This window comes from Festucalex cinctus, chromosome 6 (genome assembly GCF_051991245.1).
Source record: "Festucalex cinctus isolate MCC-2025b chromosome 6, RoL_Fcin_1.0, whole genome shotgun sequence".
Lineage (NCBI taxonomy): Eukaryota > Metazoa > Chordata > Actinopteri > Syngnathiformes > Syngnathidae > Festucalex > Festucalex cinctus.
In genome coordinates, this window is record NC_135416.1 from 12,722,930 (window position 1) to 12,745,000 (window position 22,071).

The 22,071-nt window shown below is 40.4% G+C and overlaps 3 protein-coding genes across 5 annotated transcripts; 2 read left to right on the forward strand and 1 right to left on the reverse strand.

Annotated features, from left to right (window-relative positions):
* Positions 1–1,235: 1,235 nt before the first annotated feature.
* On the forward strand, positions 1,236–9,733 carry zfp91 (ZFP91 zinc finger protein, atypical E3 ubiquitin ligase). Its single transcript, XM_077524869.1, has 12 exons — positions 1,236–2,457; positions 2,649–2,689; positions 4,302–4,418; positions 4,659–4,698; positions 4,771–4,884; positions 4,966–5,064; positions 5,164–5,340; positions 5,424–5,474; positions 5,567–5,645; positions 6,970–7,084; positions 7,153–7,252; positions 8,013–9,733. Exons 1-12 carry the CDS (start codon positions 2,060–2,062, stop codon positions 8,962–8,964), a joined length of 2,283 nt encoding a protein of 760 aa, XP_077380995.1. The 5' UTR covers positions 1,236–2,059; the 3' UTR covers positions 8,965–9,733.
* Positions 7,140–10,941, reverse strand: LOC144020941 (uncharacterized). Its single transcript, XM_077524870.1, has 2 exons — positions 10,638–10,941; positions 7,140–10,461 (listed from the first exon to the last, which is right to left on the reverse strand). The coding sequence occupies exons 1-2, from the start codon at positions 10,718–10,720 to the stop codon at positions 9,822–9,824; spliced, it is 723 nt and encodes a 240-aa protein (XP_077380996.1). The 5' UTR covers positions 10,721–10,941; the 3' UTR covers positions 7,140–9,821.
* Positions 10,942–11,517: 576 nt separating this feature from the next.
* On the forward strand, positions 11,518–20,281 carry cntf (ciliary neurotrophic factor). Of its 3 annotated transcripts, none has more exons than XM_077525274.1 (4): positions 11,518–11,940; positions 14,045–14,359; positions 15,311–15,508; positions 15,615–20,281. In XM_077525274.1, exons 1-3 carry the CDS (start codon positions 11,821–11,823, stop codon positions 15,467–15,469), a joined length of 594 nt encoding a protein of 197 aa, XP_077381400.1. In that variant the 5' UTR covers positions 11,518–11,820; the 3' UTR covers positions 15,470–15,508; positions 15,615–20,281. The 3 variants fall into 3 exon arrangements, with proteins under 3 accessions (XP_077381400.1, XP_077381401.1, XP_077381399.1); XM_077525275.1 differs by having other exon boundaries at positions 15,986–20,281; XM_077525273.1 differs by having other exon boundaries at positions 15,311–20,281.
* Positions 20,282–22,071: the final 1,790 nt, after the last annotated feature.

A 22,071-nucleotide genomic window follows, 5' to 3' on the forward strand; every position in this document is an offset into this window, starting at 1 on the left:
TTTTAACAACATAATTGTGGAAAGTTCCCAAAAGAAAATGGTGGCGTAGGTGGCAGGGGGTCATAAATGTTTTGTAAGGCAGAGGACTTTGGCACCAACCTTGGTGAGTGGACACAGATCCTTGACTTTGTACATCAACTATTATCAAGCACTTAGATGAATGTTTCATAAATGTTCCGCTTTGGGTCAACTTTGCTCTAGAAACATGCGGTGCAGGGAGGATTTGGGAACAGAAATAGAGCAAATTATGCAAAACAAAAAGTGCAAGAGGACATAGGGTTTTTTAACAATATCGCCACCTGTCAGCTGACACTACAGACTCGTGTTAAACCACAAGAAAACACGCTGATTGTTAAAACTCAAGACAGGAACATGATATAATTCCCAGCACACCAGCACGATATACAGTATATGACACATTGTTCTACTTGTACTTATGTGTCAGATGACTTTTTTATTCTTGTGCTCTCTTCATTTGAAGAGATATACTTCTGCCTTTATGCCTTTATCAAAATAGGATCGTTTTTTTCATCATAAATTGATGACACTTAAAAAAAAAAAAAAACGTTAACATGGAGAGAAGTTAACTGCAGTTGACATCTTTAGATAGTGAAGGTTTATAATACAAAAATGTATATATGCCTTATCTGGGAGAATTGTTAGTTGTAACCTACAAAAATGACAAATGTGCTTAAAAAAAAAAAAAACAGCTTCTGGCTTTCAAAAAATTGTAATATCAATTAACACAATTGGTAAGGGACTGTTCTTGAGAACATTTCAGGCACTACAAGATGGGGATACATATTGCTTCCTTTAACACAGACAGCACGTTTGGTTTCCAATGAGTGCGGTTCCAAACCCAGATTCAAAATTAGGTGGATGGTGTTAGGAAGAACCAATAGGTTAAAAACCGCGAAAATGTGAGTCAATTGCTGTCGCAACCAGCTGGCAGGACAAGGCAAAAGTCAAAACAACAAGAAGACAATTTCTGCCTACACTTTTTTGTGTTATGTACCAGAGTTGAATCAGTGTTATTTTTCACAGTTATTTTATTTTTTGCACAATTATATCAGTACTTTTAAGTACAGGTGCCAGCAGTATGATTGCTACCGCTGCTAGTGTTATTCAACTGTACTTGGTTGAAGGTCACGTGCACTCAAGACAGATTATTTTGTAGTCAGTATGGCCATCTAGTGGGCAATACTGCAGTATACGCTACAATGCTAAGCGCAGGATCGGTGCAGGTTGTCATTGTCAGCCATTTTGGCTCCACGGATATTACGGCTAGTCGATTGTACTGTGGGAAACAATATTTTAACGGCAAATTCAACACAGTATTGCTGGATGAAATACAGAATATATATTTGACAATGACAATGTATGCGTAGCTTTTTTTTTCTACCGTGCCGGGGGTCGGTCAGTATTGGTAGCATATATTATTATGATTAAATATAACAATATAAACCGTGGAACAATAATGACAACAAAAACATTGTAAATCTCTTTAAAAAGCAGGGTGAAATGAATTACTGTCACCACAATTTGAACTCCAATTCCCACAGTGCTTTACGGCCCTCACGGCTGCTGATGTTTTTCGCAGATCTATAGTAGACGACATCAAACTGGGAGCTGAAGCTAAACGGGTCAACGGAATCCAGGTGATTTGTATATCTGCTAAAGAGCGGCTGGTCTCCTGAACACCCCCTCTTCCGTTTATGTTTGGCTTAAAGGAGACGCAACAAAGAGCACAAAATGGTTGCGCTCCGTATAAGTAGGTTTACTATAGCTTTAAGAACGCGAAAACGGTGGCTGCTTCTTTAAGGTTATATCGGGTTATTTCTGAATAGATAATTAAGAAAAGTTTTAATTTTGCAATCAATAAATAGATGTGTATAATTTGCGACGAAGCTGGCGCATTTAACGAAAATGCCCCACAGTCGGATAAAGGCCTCTCGACATCAAAATGTCTGTATACTAGATGTGCGCTATTCCTCGTTTTACAAGTAATCCATCTGGACTTTCTGTGGTACTGAAGACGGGCTGAAGTGCGTTTTCGGTGATGGAAGCGACCAGCGACCAAAATGAGGATGTAAATAAAGGTAAAGAGCACAAGGCCGCAGAACAGACCCCGGCCCCCGGTGCCGTCGTCACCCCGCGGCGAGGGCTCAGGGAGCGGGGAGCCACCCGCACGAGATCCGGCGACCCCGCTTCACAAGCGGCCGTTAACGGGGCAACGCAGGTCTCTGGGAGGGTTCTACGGGACCGATCGACTAGGGCTGTCCCGGCCTGGCTGAAGGATAACAAAAGTGAAGAGGACGAAGACGAGCACAGCGCCGACGCTGGGGCCAGCAAGCGGAGGAAAGTTTGCAGCTCCCGTCGGAGGAAAAACGGTGACCCTTTGGGGTCAGTGGAAGCTGGTGATGGCGTCGCAGGTGACAATTACCTGCAAGGCGTAGAGTAAGTTGGAGCACCATTATTAATTAGGACATGTGGGGAATTACAAATGTATCGATGACAACTGTTAACGTCAACAACACGTCTTCAGCATCGTGTGCGTCCCCTTCCTGCAAGGGGAGGGTGGGGCGAAACTTACCTGGCTTATTAGACCCTTTTAATTTGATGAATGACAGCATCTTCTCTCTGTGTAGCTCTACAGAGGAAGACAAGAAAGCCACCACTAATGCCGAAGGTAATTGAATTTTCTTTTGGTTTTTGTTTTGTTTTTGTGTGAAATAAACCCAATATTTTCATTCAGATTTATTCTACATTCAGCTTTCAGGTGGAGTTTAATTATTTGCTTGAAATGCACTATAATATTTCCATATTTCCATATGAAGTTACTCGACCTCTAAATTTTGAAATTCAAGTATCCAACTGGTCAGAAAGTACAGTCTCTAACAAAGGGTGGAACGGCAAAGTTCACAACAGGTGTTTGAATCGACCGATACATTCTCAAGGACATCCTCGTGACTCTTGCAGTCTCTCTAAATCTCTATTGCAACCACTAATTCCCTATTTCCTTATCGCTGTAACGATGAGGATTTCAATATAATGGACTGAATAGTTCACTCATCAGTAAAGTGAAAATAGATTTCGAACATTACTTTGTAACGGAAAATCATTTTCCTTAATTGACACAATTTTTCACTTTCCAGATCCATTATGGGATACACGAAAGGCACTATTTAGGAGTTAACCAACATTCACTAGATACAAAAAAGGTCACACTATTGGAAAAAAAAAAGAGCTAAAAAAAAACCCCACAATATTGTGCTTTTGTACATTACAGCAATGCAAATAAACAACCTACAATCTCTAATAACACTTAATATCGAGGCACGTATTTTCTAATGCATGCACACATTGAGTTTCTCCACATATTGACTCGGTTCACAAGCATCTTATGTGCCCCTTCATCTGACCAATAGCGTGGATTTTAAACATAGAAGGGCCAAAACATGCCTTGTGAAAATTGAACTGCACGAAAAAAAGAAAAGAAAAAAAAGCCACCAGAGGGTGCTAGAACTGCACAAATGGAAATCAACCTGTCTTTAAACATTTTTTTTTAAATGTGCTGCTTTTAATATCGTGACATGACAATGACCATATATTGTGGCAGTTTTAATATCATGATATTCCCATTTTCATTACATCCCTACTCATTAATACAATAGGCCAAACTGGCAATATAGGGCAGTTTTTAGTTGATAAGGAGTGATACCAAACACAGTATTGAGACACTGACTTGTTTAGAAGAATTAAAATGGAAGAAGAACATTCACATTTATTTATTTAAAGTTAACATGGTGCATATTACTTCTGTACCAAATATACTATATTTTGTGTAAAGTAAAATAGTGTAAATGGGTTTAAAAAAAAGGGGGAAAAAAGAAAAGGGTTTTATTTGTCCCTATACTTCAAATAAGGATATTTTACAGTTGTAATTTTAATAGTGTGATACAATATTTTTGCTCCTTGTTATCATACCGTCAAAATCTAATATCGGCCCATGACTAATTTTAGGTGTCATCTGGATGAAGAAGACTGTTTAAATACCACTTCATGGATCAAACACCTTTTGTGAATTTTGCTGTCCAGCTCCTAGTTATAGAACAGCAAGTTGTGCCAAAAGTGCTGAAACATTGAGCAATTGGACGAGGTCAAATTATGTTTACCAGTTTATAGTGCATTTTAGGTTCGTCCCTGAAAATTCACCTTTAAGCCAAAAACATCCCCAATTTACATGCCAAACATGACAGGCATAATAATAATATTGAATGGTTGCTCCTCCTCCACCCCAGCTCCTCTCTCCAGGCTCTCTCCAGCCCAGAGTCGAGCCAAGCCTCCATCTGGCAGGGCCGTCCGCTGCTCTGCCAAGCCAGTGTGCAAAACCGAGCTCGGAATAGAGAATCAAGCTGGTGAGCAACCTGTTGACAGAAAGTCGTCATAATGCAAGCTTACGGCCGTGAAACTGGAAACCTTACGCTGACTGCTGCTCCAAATATGACACGGGTGTAGACTCAACAAATAGATTGATGAATGGAAAATAATTTTTTTTAAAAATCCATTGGGCAAAGAATTAGTGTTTGTTAAAAAAAAAAAGTTGGACTGGAAGTTGTATTTACTGCTGCCTTCTCTTTTTTTTGTTTGTTTCTTAGCCGCTTCAGGAGAGGCGAATGTTAAAGAAAAGTATGACATGTAAGTTTCTTTGTGGTTCGAGGCAACATGACATATCTCATTATTGAGCTGTTGTGTTTTCTCCCATATTAGTAAAAATGGAGAACAGAAGAGTGAAAGTGTTGAAAGTCAGTCTGTGGATAAGGAGGAGGAATTTCAGGATAACACAAATGACTTGAACGCAGCTTCAGCATCACAGCCTGATGGGTATACTTGACTCAAGTGCATCACTTTGCTTTGGTCTCATAATTGTTATAATTTTTTTTTTCTCATGATGCTTTTTTTTAGTGAAGCAGATGAGGAAGAGGTTATAAGCAGTGATGAAGATGTTCCCTTCAGAGATGATTTAAATGATCAGAGCTATGACCCCAAGGCGGAAAGATTTGTGTATGTGCTGCAAATTGCAATATGGTGCAACTGCTGTAGTTTCTGACCATGTTCAGCTTTGACTTTGTCCAATAACATGCTGCATGTCATTTGTTTCAGGGATGCGCCCAAGCCAAAGCGCCGAGTTCCTCTCAGGCAGAAGGACAAGAAAGAAAAAGCGCCCAAGAAAGAGGAGGTGGAAGAGATCAAAATGGAGGCTTCGGACAACTTGGAGAATGCAAAGACGGAGGTGAAGCTTGAAGAAGAATTAGCGGACGACCCTGACGGGCCCAGGAAGTAAGATACAAAGTAGCTCGTGAAACTGCATTCATTTAAATAGAATTGATATAATTTCCAAACTTTGTTCTTTCTCTATATAGGAGGGGTCGACGGAAAAAAGATGATAAAACGCCACGGTTGCCAAAAAGAAGGTATGCTACATTATATAGGTTGCATTTAAAGGCACACAAACATCCATTTGTACATACATATCAGTTGACAATGATGTTGTTTCCCCATCCAGAAAGAAGCCCCCAGTGCAGTACGTCCGATGTGAAATAGAAGGATGTGGCACGGTCCTGGCTCACCCTCGCTACCTGCAGGTAAACGCATTTTTCATCGTGTTTTCACTTCTGTTGATTTGTTTATCGAGTTGAGTTTGGGATGAAACAGTATGGAAAATTTAATGTCACGATCATAGTGACAAGTATCAATTATCAGTGTTATTAGTATTTATTTTTTTATACAACAATATAACAGCAGAAAGTCTACACTTTTTGCATATTAGAATTTGTCAACAGTGACAATCAATGCAAGACCCTCAATAAAATGAGCTGCTTTGGCATGTATCTGCTGATGGTTTGTAAAATCAAAAATTCCAAGTGCAAAAATCCAACACAATTGCCATGTGACATTGCTGTCTTCTCTTACTGGTCATAAGAATGTAAACTGAAAGTAGGTTTGTTGTACGGACCAGTGAGCCATATGCAAATGCACACAAATTAAACTCTACCAAACTGACATTTGTTGGTAACGAAGCTACAACAGAGGAGATAATAGAATTCACGTTCACGGGGTGAAAAGAAGATGCCGGCATGCTAAATCAAATGGCAATCCTTTGTACACGTCACCATAATGACTTTCAATATCAATAGCACCGACCCTTGTCCCGTTAGCTGCCGATATACGATCGCCAATGTTTTTGTGGTAACACGGAGAAAGAATCTGAGATAATGTCTTGACGACGATTACAATTTAATTTAATATTTCTAACCTATTAAAACTGAATCATCCCTCGTAAGATGAAAATTTAAACATCTAAATTATATTTACTAGACAAAAGTATTGGGATAGCTAGCTACAATTTGCATTTCACAGCTGAGATTGAATAGTGTACTTGCTTTAACACTATAACATATGAGAGAAAATTCTGATTCTTTGTAAATAGATTATTTATTGGTCCTTTTGGGGGAAAAAAAAAATGAAAATCATCTTCCACATAGGACTTTTGATTTGTCATATTGGATACATACGATCACAATGTTTTAAATTCGTACATTTATAACTGTCAAACATGGTATTTCAAAAATCAGAACATTTCCCACTATTAATAAGTATAGGTGTCTCTCCTTTCTCAATTGGGAAAATATTGCAGGTCACTGGAAAAGCCATCAGCTTACTGCCCTCTAATGGATTATCCGTGCAATGCATGTGTCAGATCATATACATCAGGATTGCAATGGGGGAAAAAAATATACTCATCAAATAGAGGGCTCAAAATGTCTCATATTTAATGATACATTTGGCTTTATAAGGTTAAATCTGTTTTTTCTAGACAAGAGTATGCTACAATTTATTTTCCCTCAGTTCCCTGTTGAGTGCCAACCTTCAATTTTGTAAATTGTAAATTTCTGTTTTGCCCACCAGCACCATATCAAATACCAGCACTTGCTCAAAAAGAAGTACGTGTGCCCTCATCCTTCTTGTGGAAGACTTTTCCGACTTCAGAAGCAGCTACTTCGTCATGCCAAACACCATACAGGTACTCATTGGGACTGCGGGGTCTTGCCATTCATGATGTGATTTTTATTTATTTATTTATTTTTTTAGACCAGAGAGACTACATCTGTGAGTTCTGTGCTCGTGCCTTCAAGAGCTCCCACAATCTGGCTGTGCACCGCATGATCCACACAGGAGAGAAGCCCCTCCAGTTAGTGCCTCCACAATTTCCACAAAATCTTAAACTCTCTTACTGCCACACGTTATCAAAAATAAATAAATAAATAAACAAATAAATAAACAATATCCACAGTTCCAGCTGATTTCGAGCATTTCAACTAATCTTTCAAGGAAAACAGAATATTGTGTGCTTTTACTACATATCTAATGTGGGTACCAAATGAAAGATTGCATTTGATTCTTTCGTTAGAAAAAAAAAAAAAAGTATGTTTCTACCTTATTCCATTCTTTAGTAATCACTGAGTGGCATTGAGCGAAAATTGAAAAGGAGAAAACAAGCTTTGTGTGAAGATACATTTTCTCCACAACAGTGACTTTTAACTCTATTTTTTTGTTTAGTGACGCTCTGTTAATTATTTTTAATCTGACTAAGGCTTTGATATTCATGTCATTCTTGAAAACATTCTAGTTCAGATTCGTCAGGTTTCATTATAATTTGATACACTGGTAGCCCATTGAAAAGAGATACAATGCTGCTATCTGCTGGCCATAGTTAGTGGGTGTTTTTGGTTCCACAACCCATTGACCAGGCAGCGCTGCACTTAGATATTGCACTGACCATTGTTTTAAAAAATAAAAATAAAAATAAAAATGTAGTTGACTGCATTTAACGTTTATGGCGAAATACATCCTGATTTTACTCATCGTTATTAAACGTTTTTGGCGGTTAAAGAGTTTTAATAACGTCCCATTTCTGAAATGTCAACCGGAACATAATCTTGTGCTAACAGGTGTGAGATCTGCGGCTTCACCTGTCGCCAGAAGGCCTCCCTCAACTGGCACATGAAGAAGCACGACGCCGACGCCAGCTATCAGTTTTCCTGCTCCATTTGCGGCAAGAAGTTTGAGAAGAAGGACTGCGTGGTGGCCCATAAAGCCAAGAGCCACCCGGAGGTGCTCATAGCCGAGGCGCTGGCAGCCAACGCCGGCGCCTTCATCACGACCCCCGCGTCCTTGCTGGAGCTGCCGGCCAACCCCGCGCAAGCGGAGGTGGGAGGCGGCGGCGGCCCGGAGGGGCACATTCAGCCGTTGGGACAGGACGGACAAGTCGGGTCTCAAGTGGCACAAGTCGCCCAGGTAGGGCACATGACCCCTCAAGTCAGCCACCAGGTGCTTCTCCTGGGACAAGAGCAGGCGCTCCACACCATGCAGGCGCCAGTGACAATTGCCCTTTCCCCCATCGACCCGCCGCCGCCCGCCAACCACCAGCAGCAGACCCGACTCCAGCTCCAGATGCCCGTCCAGTTTGTCCAGCAACCGCCGCAACTCGCCCTGCACTCCCCGTCGGTGGTGACTCAGCCCCAGCCGCAGCTCCAGCCTCTTCAGCCCTTCTCCTCGCAGCAACACAGCCAAGGGCAAATGGTACAAATGACCTTCCAGCCAGTCACCCAGTCGCAGACTCCCATGCAGCAGATCCCGATCCTCGCCACCTCCCAGCAGCTCACCACCCTGCAGACGACCACCTCCGGTCCCCAGCTCCTGTCTCCATCCCAGCCTCAGGAGGCGTCCCACAGGAAGGAGTTCAGCCAGGACAATCCTGCACTGGCAGCCGCCTCTCCACCTGCAAACTCCTTCCATCCAGCAGAAGGGGCGGGGGCGAGCGGCATGGCCTGGGAGCAAATGGCCCAAGGGGACGTCCTGTCCAACAGCACTGAAGCAGACGCGCAGCGGGTCGCCATTTGAAATGAGGAGGGCGCACACACACTAAAGAGGTCACATGATATCGCCTACAATACTGTCATGCAAAGTTCAAAGGTTAATGTAGGATCGCTCATAGTCATATTTGTTAGCTTTTTTTTAGAATAGCTTATCAGGGAACCATATGTGTGTGCGTGCGTGTAACTTTGTACATAGTATTCTTGTCAACGTCACGAGCTTTTTGAGTATGCTGATTGATTGTTGTAATGCTATTTCTATTAATAGACACTATGAAGGCATAATTTTAAATAATTGACGTCGCAACATATGTTGTCCAGTATGTGTCCTCGCATACACAAGCTTGAAAATTGAATTACACCCAAAACACACTGTAGAAATCGAGCAACCGGACAGGTTAGAATATGTGTTAAGCCATGTGTTTATTTATTAAATACACATTATTATATATATGACTATTGACAGTAGGGCTGCCACTAACATGTATTTGCGTTTAAGATGAACCTTTCACTTAGCCGTTGAACTGTTAAGTGTGAAACATCTTGTTTTGTCTATAACAAAGTCTACTGTCAGGATTAAAAACAGAATCTGTCTATTTATATAACATGAAATTTGACTGTCCTTGTACTCATTAAGTAAATGAATCAGTCAGCTTTCTGCCTAAGTGATAACTTGTACAGCTAATTGTTTACAGTTTGGGGTTTGAGGAAATGTGCTGCACGCTTTGTGGTCGAGATGCTGTTGGAGCAGATATGCCAACTATTCATAGGATGTCAATAAATGTCTTAATAACAAACTCTGTTTATTGGTAGTCCAGGTGAGAATTTGGGGTAGAAAGCCACATTCTACCTGGCGTTGTTACAGTGTCACAGCTAATGTTTCCATCAGTACATATTGTGTTCTTTGCTCCTCAGCATGTTGTACTGCTTCATGGCTTTCTTAGGTGGGATCAGCGTGTCACTCACGCCAACCCTCCGCTTCTTTACCCGCTGGCCTTCTGACTCATCCTGCTCAGCATCTTTTGGGAGCTTCTGGGTGCTACCAGTACGTGACCCAATTTCCCCCTCGTCACTCAAAGTTGCATGAGAGTCATTAGGAATAACTGCAGTCTGGAGATCGCTGTCGTGCGCAAACTTGCACTTGATCCCAAATCTACATCTTCCACTTTTCCTGTAGGTGACACATATCCTCTTCCCTCCAATCTGAGAGGGCTTGGCCTGCATTGTGAGGGGAACATGTTTCTGCAAGGCACTTAGCTTCTGCTCGGCCTGAGCTTTGAATGGGTTGTCAAACACGCTGCTTTCTGAGCAGCCATGCAGACTAGGAGGAGGCAGTTTGTGAGGGCTGGTCGTGGAGGAGGCAGAGGTCAGGTTGGACTGGCTTCTATTTAGATGGATGGACTTGTAAGGCCCTGGATCTCCGTGGTCAGATTCATCAGACTCGCTGGTGGCAGAGCCAGTTTCCAGCAAAAAGTTGCGGGCCTTCTTGTCCGGGAGAGCTCCATCCACGACATCCGTTCTCCTGCTATTTGGTCAGAACGGTGCAGAGAAAAGAAGCCACGTCCAGTATAAGTGATGTGATCCACAATCAGAGGTAATGTGCATGTATATTATTTGAAAGCTAGTATCGACTATCCAATTGCCAAAATACATAAAATGTAACATCCATACAGTACATACAGTGGTAATAGTTTAACTTACCCTCCACGATCACTGTTTACATTCTCAGAGTCTCCATCACTGTCGGACTCAGATGACCCGCTGTATCCAACAAGAGCGTTCATGTCTTTAAAACTACCTATATTTTACACACAGCGTCACCTATTAAAATCAACTTAGATACAATTAATACTACAAAAAAGTAGTAAATATTAAAGCGATAACACATAAGCAGCTGTCATCGGAGCCATTTCATCATTCAATTGAACGTGCCAGCTCGGATGTTAGCTGCTAATTGCTAATTTCTTGTTCTACAGTTGTTTACGTTCCAGGTGCCTTGACTGACATCTACAGTGCGCGGCTGGTATTGCTTCCTCGTGTCGCAACAGCACATTAAAACTGCTGAACAGGGGTCATCTGTTTACGCGGAGTTTTGTTTATGGACTGCCTGGATTTATGTGAATTCATAAATACAGCACTATAACTGAGCTCCACGGATGTGCTGCATTCGTGCCGCGTTGTACGTCCGCCAAAGCCCATATTCATTTTCATATACAGTATATTGAATTTATTGCTGTTTTGTTGTTTTCTCACAAATAGATAAAAAAAAAAAGAATGAAACGTGATTTTATTCAGCTTTGTACAACCTTTCTGGCTGAGTTGGATTTTGACAGATGGGGGCGCTTAAGGCAAAAAGTTACAAAGTTCAACAGGTCAGAACAAATTCTCACCATGGCAGCAGTAGTATCCTCAAATATAACCAATGAACACTCGTAACCAATAAAGACTCTTCTCCCGGTAACACCGTATTTTTATTTAGACTGCTTGAAGAGCCTTTGATCAACACCGGTAAATCAGCTAAATAAAGTTTATAAATAAAATCTTTGTGGAGTGAGCTGCGCGTCTTCCCGGCCATGCAGCACCACTCTCCGCCCCCGCTCGTCCTTTCCAAATTCCTCGGTGCTGGCATCAGGTTCCTGGGGGAATGGGCGGAGTTGCCGTAAATCCTGCACTGCAACACTGAGCTCCGGAATCGGGAACGTGTTGTTTCTCCAAAACACAGAAGGGGCTCTTTAAAATTTGTAACTGACGGAAGTTTCGAAAAAGGCTGAAGTAACTTGGGAATGACCGGGAATTCGTTGCCGGGGTGATCCGGGCGTCATTCAGTCTTTCCTAGCAGTAGTAGGGTCGAGCGGTTGCGTCTACTTGAGCTTCCGGAGGTCGGATGGCAGACCGGCGGAGCGGAGTGACCGGGCCGCCCGAGCAAGGCAGGACAACGGCAGCCCGAGCGGCTGCTATAGCCGAACTTTTGCTTCTAGAGATCTCTAATCTACTGGATCTTTATGTGAGTACGAGAGAGCTCACGTTTTTCAGCACTTTCCACTGTGTGTGCGTCTACGCGTGCCTGTGTGCTGTACGTGTGTGAGTGAGTGGGTGAGAGAGAGCAGTTTTGAATGGAAAATGAACACATTTTCCATGAGTGTTTGTTTGTGTGACATTTAACGTGTTTGGGTGTGTGTTGTCCAGAACACCTATACGTGAGGCCCTCTGCAAAATTTGAGTTTGGAATTATTGTTAGTAATACTAATTATAGCTCTTTCATTGTTGAGGGATTATGGTGACTATAGTAAGAGATAAAAAAATACAAGAGCCACATGGAGTTGATTTACAAAATATTCCAAACGATAAAGCACAAATAAGTGGGATACTGAACATATTTAAGCAATATAAAGAAACCAGTAAAATAAAATGCATTCTGCTGAAGGATCTTCTTTTATTATTGGGAGGGGTAAAATCAATTAATCATTCTAATTTTAACAAATAAAGCTAGCAGTGAATGAATGGCCAGCAATCTGCCCCAAAGTTCCCTTTCTCGCTCGAATCTTGGCTCTCTATGTTTGTCTGTTCTCCTTAATTTTGCCTTCATACTTTATGCCAAAACAATATATAAATAAAATGACTCAACCCTAAAATCTTTATTTTATCAGGTTTCACAAAACTATAACATTGAACATTTATTTTTGAGTAAGTAGCTGAAAGGAGTCATAGCAAGGATGCATGTTATGGAAGATAAAGAGTTCTTGTGAACCGGACATGATGCGTTCAGACACGTGGGTGTGTCAAACCCCCTCCCCCTCTTGTAAAAAGCTCACCAATGCCTGGGCATGAAACCTTTATCTGGTATCCCATCCACACATTCTTTCTTTATTTTTTTTTACCTTTTAAAATGAACTCCTCCTACTCACGCATCTGCCTTGTTTGAAACACAACCTTGTCTGTTATTCTTCGGATATCATCTGACCCTTATTTGTTTCGTGCTCTTACCTTTGTCATGGGATACAATTTTAAATGTAATCCCGAAGCTACTTATAAACGGAAAGATGACTTAAGTGCAATAAAAGTGTTTTTTTTTTTTTTTTAACAGCACAACATATCAGAGCAATCCCAGATCAATGCAATGCATATTATACAGGGGGTCCTCGGTTTTATGTCAAAATACTGTCCTTATGAATTTGTACGCAAGTCGGAATGCGCCATAGTTTGTCACTAGCTTCACTAAAGTCACAATTACAGTATATATTTGCATGAAGGACACTTCTTAGCCATGTATATAAAACAATCATTCGTATTCTTACGACAGAACAAACTAGTTAATTACCCTCAAAATGTGGAACAGTATGTTGGGACCGATGTTAATTGAGGGCCAAAACTATGTTCCCTGGGGGCTGGGATCGTGTTAGGTGTGGTGTGATGGGAGAGACTGTACCATTTTTAATTGTGGGGCAGAGGGAATGCTTCTTTGTATTTGACAGAGCGTTTTTAATTTAAAGCTGCTCTCTGTAACAATTTGGCCAAAAATATATTTAGAATAGCCTTTTTATGACCATTTTGCATGACCATTTATGACTGGAAGGTCGATTAACACCAGCTGGTCACAATAGGTACTCCTGCAAGCCTCTGGCTTGGTTTGTGCAGTTTAATTTTTTTGTCAACAGTTGGCAGTAGCGATTCAAAATTGAATTTTCCGTGTTCAGTAATTGTTGGTGGAGTTTTGCAAAACTATAGGACTGTTTACTTATTGAGGTCCCATATTCAGCTTTGCGAGAAGGGCAAAATATAAACTATCATCAATGTAATTGTAGTTCTACTGTTTCTTTAATACAGCTCTGAGACTGGCAATCACATTTCAACATTGTTTTCTTTGTAAATATAGAATATGATTGGACAAATATTCATAGAATGTTCTCAGTTGGCTCTTCATGGGTGATCTGAAGTTTGAGTGAAAGGCGAGCTGCACCCTGGACTGGTTGCCATCTAATTGCAAACGACTATTCACATTTATAGGGCACACGGACTATTATTAGAACTGACTGGAACGCATTCCTCATCGCTATCTTTTTGTCTGTTTTTATTTCCACGTTGTTTGTGTTCAACTATTCCCTATCAAGAGCAAGCGGGAGTCCCTCACTGCTGATGTCATAGCAGAGGACAGTCGTTTGGTGTCCGTCCCCCCTCCCTCCTCCCAGTTGGACACCGCGGACAAGCTGTGGCGCTTGCACGCGGCTCTGCTCCAGTGTCGAGGCCTGATGGAGAGAGCTATCGCCAAAGAGAATGAGGAGATGGGCAGCGGGACGGGGGAGTACGAGACCCAAAGGAAAATGGTGAAGGAGAGGCTCACGTTCCTCATTAACATCACTGGAGAACTTGTCAAAGCTGTGGACGGTCCGGCGGCGGTGACGCCGAGTTTGAGTGACAGCTTGGAGGTAGGGCCTGATGGTCACGTTGACACAGGATGAAGGGTCAGAGGTGGCAAAAGCAGGCAGAAGTAGCAAGACTATTTTGGGAACGTCAGAAGTAGAAAGTCTGTTCTTAAAAGTAAAAGTCAGACAAGCAAATACTCGGCAGCCATTTTGCCACTTGCTGTCAACTGAAGATGACATCACAGTTGCTCCTGTCTCAGGTAACAACCCATCACAGCTCAGCTTCAGAAAACAGGTGGCCTGATGAGCAGCTGTGATGTCATCTTCAGTCGACACCAAGTGGCAAAATGGCCGCCCCATGAGATGGATAAAAAAAGGCTGGATTTTGTTTCGTACCTCGTATTCCACAAATGTAATATTAACTCATTCACTCCCAACCATTTTCACCTAAGTGTTTTCCTGGATTTTGATTGATTTTTCAAGGCCCGTGAAATATTATGATCTATAGCTATAAAAATATGGAACATACCAAAAGAGAGATTAGAGTCTCTTCTATTATCAGGGAAAAAAAGTATATTCCTATCCGTTTCCACTGTGCAGCAATTAGCAAAAGAAAATGGCTAAGTTTCATCGTTTTTCACAATTCTGCTTAGAACTGTGGGAAAACTGTGGGTGTTTTAACATGGCCTGGTTGATCTCTTATACTCTGCTGCCACTCAACCATTTTCTGCAGTAGAGAGACTGCATAAAAGCCTTCTCTATGCTCTGGCATAAAAAAACAACCAGAAAAAACGCATAAATACGTCTTTGGGACACTTAAAACATTTAAAATATGACGTATTTATACGTTTTTGGGAGCTAATGAGTTAATCAGAATGTCATGTTTAGACTAGTGAGGTCACATATAACATATTGTCAAGAAATGACTTACCCTTGAAGTACTTTGGTACTTCCCACCACTGTGAAGAGTTACCTTAATAGTGACGTGCTGACGCGGTGCCTTCTCATCCCCAGCCGGACAACCTGACCCTTTTTGAGTTGAAGCTGTGGGTGTTCCGCGTCTTCACAGAAGTGAACTACTGGGCTAAGACGGCCGTCACCATCTTGCAAGCTCTACCCAAAGAGAGAGTGAGGAACACTCGCTACAGGAGCACCAGAAGCACTCGTAGATGAGGTCGCATTGTAGCGAGAGAGGAGAGCGGTTGCATACAGGTAAACGGATGAGAACTATGTGAAGATGAGCGTCTGTGTTATTTAGGCAAACGGTGCGGTTCAGTTCATTTCAGTATACATTGTATTGCACTTTTTCTTTTTAAAGGGTTTCAAAAATACTCAACCAAATAAAGTTGTGTGGATTACAATGGAGGCAACATGGTGAAATGAGTGATTAGTACAGCTGTCAACCATTTCTGAGGTTGAGGGTTCAAATCGGGCTCAGACCTTCCTAGAGGAGGGGGGGGTAGCCCTTGACAACAGGATTTTGCCCATCACTGCCTCCAAACACTGTGGTGTAAAACACAAGCCTGATCAGGAGTTAACAAGTGGAACCGAACCTTGGCTTACCGAATTGAACTGGACCGCTTGGGGGAAACATCCGTTGATAATATTGTATCAAGTTGACAAACTAGTGAAAAGATGCTGAGATGGGGATCTATTCTTTCTTTCACTGTTATTTCTTTCCGTGTCAAGGGACACATTTTCAGAAGAAATACAGCAAGTTATGACGGGGCTGTATTGCAACCAGTGTTGAACACTGACAATAAATCATTCCAAAGACATTAGCATCCTGGGACAACATAAAAAAGGAGCAGTGGGGGAAATATGTGTAACAGCACGCTCTAGTGGTTACTTGATGGTATTACATTGAATCGTTTATGCTGCCCTCTAGTTCTACCCATAATAATGATTATTGACTCATCATAGTTGAATTCAAGTATTTATTTATATATATTTTTTGCACCTTGTACCACTTTACCACAAAAAGTACTTTGCTATCCAAGTACCACCATCATGACCAACATTAAAGTACACTGTAGGTCCAAGTGTTTTATTCCTAAAAATTATGTTTGATAGTATTTTAAGCCACTGTAACCTTATGCACAGTTTGAACACTAACACTGCACACAAAATAAAAATGTGTACTAATGATTCAATTAAATTATGTTACACATGAGCTAAATACAATTTGTACCTAAATAAATGTTTGAAAACAAAAAAATAAATAAATAATGCAAATGTATTGTACAAAACATGAATACATACAACTGAACCAGAATTAACAAATGTAATGTGCTGGGCTTTTAGAGGGGAAGTTAACCTTAAACATTTCTTGACAATAATGTGTTATATGGGACCTCAATAGTCTAAACATCATATTCTGATGAATATTACATTTGTGAATATGAGTTGTGCAGAAAATCCAGCCGTTTTTAATCCATCTCAGGGCAGCCATTTTGCCACTTGCTGTCAACTGAAGATGACGTCACAGTTGCTCAGGGCTCAGGTAACTACCAATCACAGCTCACCTGTTTTCTGAAGCTGAGCTGTGATTGGTTCTTACCCAAGACCTGAGCAACTGTGATGTCATTTTCACTCGACAGCACAATGGCCGCCTTCTGATATTGATAAAAACGGCTGGATTTTGCTGCTTAACTCATATTCCACTAAAGCAATACTAACCAAAATACTTTATTTATATTAGTGGGGCTGCATAGAACATACTATTAGCAATAATTTTGGGGGGGGTTGACTTCCTCTTTAATAAAGTTTAAACTACTGTGTGATTACATGAAGAGTTTGTGATTTTGTTTTTTCCACGTATAATTAGAGGGAGTCCATATACCTTTTCTCGAATCTCTGATTTAGGCCTACCATACATAACAAAAATAGACCAGTGAATTGTATATCTACTGTAAATGTGTCATCCGGGTTATTTTTGTTTTCAACAAAATTGCGTCAGCGATGTGCAAAATAAAGTTGTAGTGCAAGAACAACAGTAAAGTACAACAAATGTCTTCACTTAGATATATATATAAAACAAAATACATTGCAGTGTACAAAAACAGAATATTTAATATGATAAATAATAAACCATCAGGCAAACACTTAATATTAAAAACAGAACTAGCCCCCCCTCTTCTCCGTTAAGCTAAGTTCATTCATTTTATGACCAAATATATCATCTTTTTGGTTGCCTTAATATCAATAGATGTTTGGTCATGATGGAAGAGTACTTATTTATTAGGCTGAGAAGTGGCAAAATGAAAATGTTATTACAGCATGATTAATATTTATACGACTTATTTTTTGTATAATGGCAAAAACTAAAACCAAAGAGGGCAATAATGTACAGCCTTAGAACTACACAGGCCCTAAAGTTGAACTGTTATTTTCTTGGAGGTGACTAATGCAATGCCACCATGTTTGGGCCAATGAAGTAATAACTTTGTATTACTTTGATGTTGCACGGCATTCAGGCAGGTGCATGTGCATCCTCAGAGCCCATGTATCGGCCGGCGTGGCCATGTTGTCTTTTGTCTGCTCTGCTGACTTGACTGTATTAAGAAAATGTTATGTTTGATGTTTGTATGCATTTTCTTGATTTCTTGGTGCACAGTTACTGTTGTGTGTTTATTCTCTGAATGTAGTTTACTACACTGCCTGTTGACCATTTCTTATTGTATGGAAAGAACTACTCACTAATGTTAACCAAGAGCTGTGTCCAAAAATGTCTTCACAAAGATTATATTGCTTTCGATTGAGGTTTTACATACTGCACATTATGTTTTCTTTGAGATATTTCCATGTAACTGCACATATACTGAGAAATGTCGTCTTTGCCATGGCACAGATTGTGATGTATCTTATTTAAATGAAATGGTCTGTGAGTGTACATGTAAGACAGATGTATAACAAGTATAAAGGGATTGTCACGTCATAAAGACTGTGTTATCATAATTAATGTTTGAGTAACCACTTTTATCCACAATGGGCGCCTGAAAAGGAAATTATTCATGAACTCGGGTCTGTGTCCTCCTCACCCTTCATTTTTGGAGTTTAATGGTCAGGAAATGATAATCCCATTCCTGCAGTCTAATGATAAAACTCCAGTGACTCCAAAGTGATGCCAGCTTTAATCTATTCAGGTTCGTGACCTAGTGTCAATTATTCACTTTTTAAAATAGCAAATTGATTGTCAACAATAACATGTTGACAAATATGTGAATTGGGGCTTCATTCTCAATTCATTGATAATTCTCATATTCGTTAAATATTTTTTTAAACAACAATGTGTTCATTTTCCCTCGAGTCCATCAAGGAAATAACGTCTAACGTATCCCTAACATGGATATAGTGGGGAACTCACCCACAATGCTTTGCGTTACGGCTGACTACTGTAGGGCCAACATGGCCGTTACTATATATTCTTCATTTTGTACACAGGCAATACAGTGGTCAGTTTTACCCATGAAAGATTTTTTTTTTTTTCCCCATTTAAAAAGTCTACAGCTACCATTGTTGTTTTAATGAGATTTTTCACAAAACTGTCTGTCACCATCCATAATCCAGGAAGTAGCCTGTTCAGTGACAGAAGAAACACAAGAGTGGTGCCTTGAGATGTGAGTTTTTCAAGATATAATCTATTTGTTGAAAGACAAATAACAGCAACATAACTTTGCCTTTCAGTTTGTATCCTAATGCAAATTCTAAGAATCTTTAACCCTTTAAGCAATTATTTGAATACAAACAGTTCAACAGAACATCAAACATAACAGTACTGTCATATATTCTTTATCCTCTGTGAGAAACTACTGGTATTCGTGCCGCACTGATGCACTGGAGGAGTTGAGATGTCTCAATGAACAGTATTCTCAGTTTGTCTGTCTGTCTGTTTTGGGCAAGGCGAGGGCACCATAAAGAGCAGCGCAATGGCCATTCAATTCAAAAACAAAAACAAAACAATTTACAGAAATCCCCCATTTAGCATTTATGGCACATATTATTTAAACACATGTATTGCGAGAGCTTATAAAATGAGAGCTCATAAAATGAACCTTAAACCGTCACTTTATGTTAGCGTAAAAATCAGGATTAAAGAGGATGTGACGTAACCCTGAGCAAAAACTAGGTTGAGCTGAGATCCTTCCTGTTTTCGTTCTTCTTCTGTCAATTTTCCTCCGAGTGAAACTAAATAGCATACCACCATCTAGTGGTCGACAATAGAATTATACCAAAATTAGATAGAGCAAACTAGTTAACTGTACTGTACACACGCAAAAAAAAAAAATCTGTTAAAAAGCGACACCATAATCCCAGAGCTTGTAATGAAAGGTGGGGCTGTCACTGTAATCCTATTTAATTATGCCAATAATGTATATTTCTATGTACAATGACAGTCGACCCCCATATACTTGTTTCACACTTGCAGGTTCACATATTCATTTATTTATTTTTATTTGTTTTAATTATTATTGTCAATAAAAATCTCATTGGACGTCACACATACGTGGATTTTTGCAAATCACGGACTGACCCTGGTCGCTATTCCTCACGAGAAGTGGGGGGTCCACTGTACAGTACAGTACAATATTATGAAGTGCTATTTTTTCCATCAAATACACATTATGATAGTTTTTTTTTTCTTGCTAAGGTTGGATCAGATATCAATGGCATTGTCATTCATTTCAATGGGAAGATGGGATTTGCGATAATTTGATTGTTTTGCATTACGACCGTGACCACAGAACAAATTAAACTTGTACCTCAAGGCACCGCTGTACAGCATTCAACAATTTATTTGAGATTTATGTGACGTTCTAATTGGTCATGAAGCATTGCCGAAGGGGGAGAAAAAAAATGATAGTGAACTTTTGCACAGTACTGCATAACACAGATTATGCTTTGAAAATAAATAGCATTGTTTGAAATTGTATTTATTATTGATTGTATTTGTATGAGCTGAAATAAATAGATACCTTTGATTAATTTGGGAGGTCTCGCGTGCATCTGTGTTGGGTGTTAATAGAATAGTATTTTTGTTTCAGTATGGAATATTGAGAATGTAGACCTGTTTTGGTCAAATGCAGGGCTGGACTGGCCATTTGGCATAGAGGGCAGATGCCTGGTAGGCCGGCCTATTTTGTGGCAGATGCAATGTCTGTTTTTTTTTATTATTATTATTTCATACTGAAAGATGAAAGAGCAGCTTGAAGGACAAAAAGACTTCTTCTAGAGTTGAGGTTGAGGTGAGGATGATGTAAGGCTTCGACTTCCTCACCAGTACCACAATCGTGTGTGTGTGTGCCCCGCCATCTTTCCAGTTGTGTGTGTTGTTCGGAAAGGAGTGGCAGTCAGTGTGCCTGTGGAAGAGGGGGAAGAATTTGTGTGTGTGTGTGTGTGTCTGTGTCTGTGTAGCGGGATAGAGAGAAAAAGACTGAGAGAAAATGTGTGTGTGTGTTTGTGCTTCTGCGCATGTCAGTGTGTGCTGCTGCTGTGGGTGTATGTGTGTCAGATAGAGAAATGAAAAAAGAGAAAGAGTGAGGGCAGGAAAGTGTGTACGTGTGCGTGCGTGAGCATGTGTGAAAGACAGACAGGCAGGCAGACAGACAGACAGAGGGAGGGGCAAAGAGTAAGCAGGATTGTGTGCATGTTGTGCGAGTGCCTCTGTGCGTGCAGGTGTGTGTGTGAGAGAGAGAAAGAGGGAAATGTGTGTGAGAGGAAAAGAGAGAGAGCAAAAGAGAGTGAGCTAGTCAAGAAAAAAGTGAGAGAGGACATGTATATGCGTGTGTGTGTGTGTGTGTGTGTGTGGACTGTGAGAGAATGGGGGAAGGGTGTGTGTTTGCGTGTGCGTGTACGTGTGTGCATGTCTGCGTAGGAGTGCGTGTGCGTGTATGTGTGTGTGCCTGACAGAGATAGGGGGAGGGGTGTGCGCGTGCGCGTGTGCCTGCAGTGTGTTACAGCAGCACAATATGTGCCTGTGCTGAATGAGAGGGAAATGAATGCTGTATGTGTGCGTGTGCATGTATGTGTTATTTTGTGCTGTATTCCTCTTCAAAAGTGTTGAAACAGTGAGGCCAACTGCCATTATTTTTATTTCCAGGTATCTGAAACAGTATACTAAAATAAATATATAAAGTTTCTGTTGTTTGATTTGGGAGGTTGCACCCTTCAGCCTTTAGCTAGTTAAACGCATGCTCCATAGGGTTGAAGTCTGGTGATTGACTTGGCTAATATCAAACGTCCACTTCTTAAAGGGATAGTTCGGATTTTTTGACATGAATCTATTTCATCCTCACCTCCAGTGTTTGCTATCATCACTCACTGACTTACCCCTGACAGCGTTCTGTGACACAAGTTCTGGTCCGGTGTTGGACGAGAGGAAAATAGTCCAGCTGGGGTCTATGGGTCCAAAAGTGTCAACATTCAAAATTCAGTAAATAAAAAGTCCTTTTTGAACTAACTATCCTTTTGATAAATAACAGACAATGATGTAATATGGCTATTAAATTGTAAAATGAAGCGTTAGTATTTTTATGAAAAGTGTTCATACTGTTCTTTAATGTGTAAACAATATTTTATTTTGATTAAATATTTCATAATGATTATTTTAACAATGTCATACTTTATAAAAAATAATGACATTTAATTTATTTTTCAAGGTTATATAAGATAAGAAAACTTTGTTTTACAAAGTCAGTTTTTATTTCATAATGTCCTTTTCTTTTACATCATGGCGTTTTACAGCCGAATGACACCATTGTAGAAAATGACATTAT

What these genes read in the sequence shown, in the direction of transcription:
- LOC144020941 (XM_077524870.1), bottom strand. Translation starts at nt 10,720, where the DNA reads ATGAACGCTCTTGTTGGATACAGCGGGTCATCTGAGTCCGACAGTGAT. An exon ending in GTAAACAGTGATCGTGGAGG is followed by an intron (nt 10,462 to 10,637) that starts GTAAGTTAAACT and finishes CTGACCAAATAG; the next exon opens with CAGGAGAACGGATGTCGTGG.
- zfp91 (XM_077524869.1), top strand. Translation starts at nt 2,060, where the DNA reads ATGGAAGCGACCAGCGACCAAAATGAGGATGTAAATAAAGGTAAAGAG. An exon ending in AGCCACCACTAATGCCGAAG is followed by an intron (nt 2,690 to 4,301) that starts GTAATTGAATTT and finishes CCTCCACCCCAG; the next exon opens with CTCCTCTCTCCAGGCTCTCT. An exon ending in CCACGGTTGCCAAAAAGAAG is followed by an intron (nt 5,475 to 5,566) that starts GTATGCTACATT and finishes TTCCCCATCCAG; the next exon opens with AAAGAAGCCCCCAGTGCAGT.
- cntf (XM_077525273.1), top strand. Translation starts at nt 11,821, where the DNA reads ATGGCAGACCGGCGGAGCGGAGTGACCGGGCCGCCCGAGCAAGGCAGG. An exon ending in CTAATCTACTGGATCTTTAT is followed by an intron (nt 11,941 to 14,044) that starts GTGAGTACGAGA and finishes TTCCCTATCAAG; the next exon opens with AGCAAGCGGGAGTCCCTCAC. An exon ending in GTTTGAGTGACAGCTTGGAG is followed by an intron (nt 14,360 to 15,310) that starts GTAGGGCCTGAT and finishes TCTCATCCCCAG; the next exon opens with CCGGACAACCTGACCCTTTT.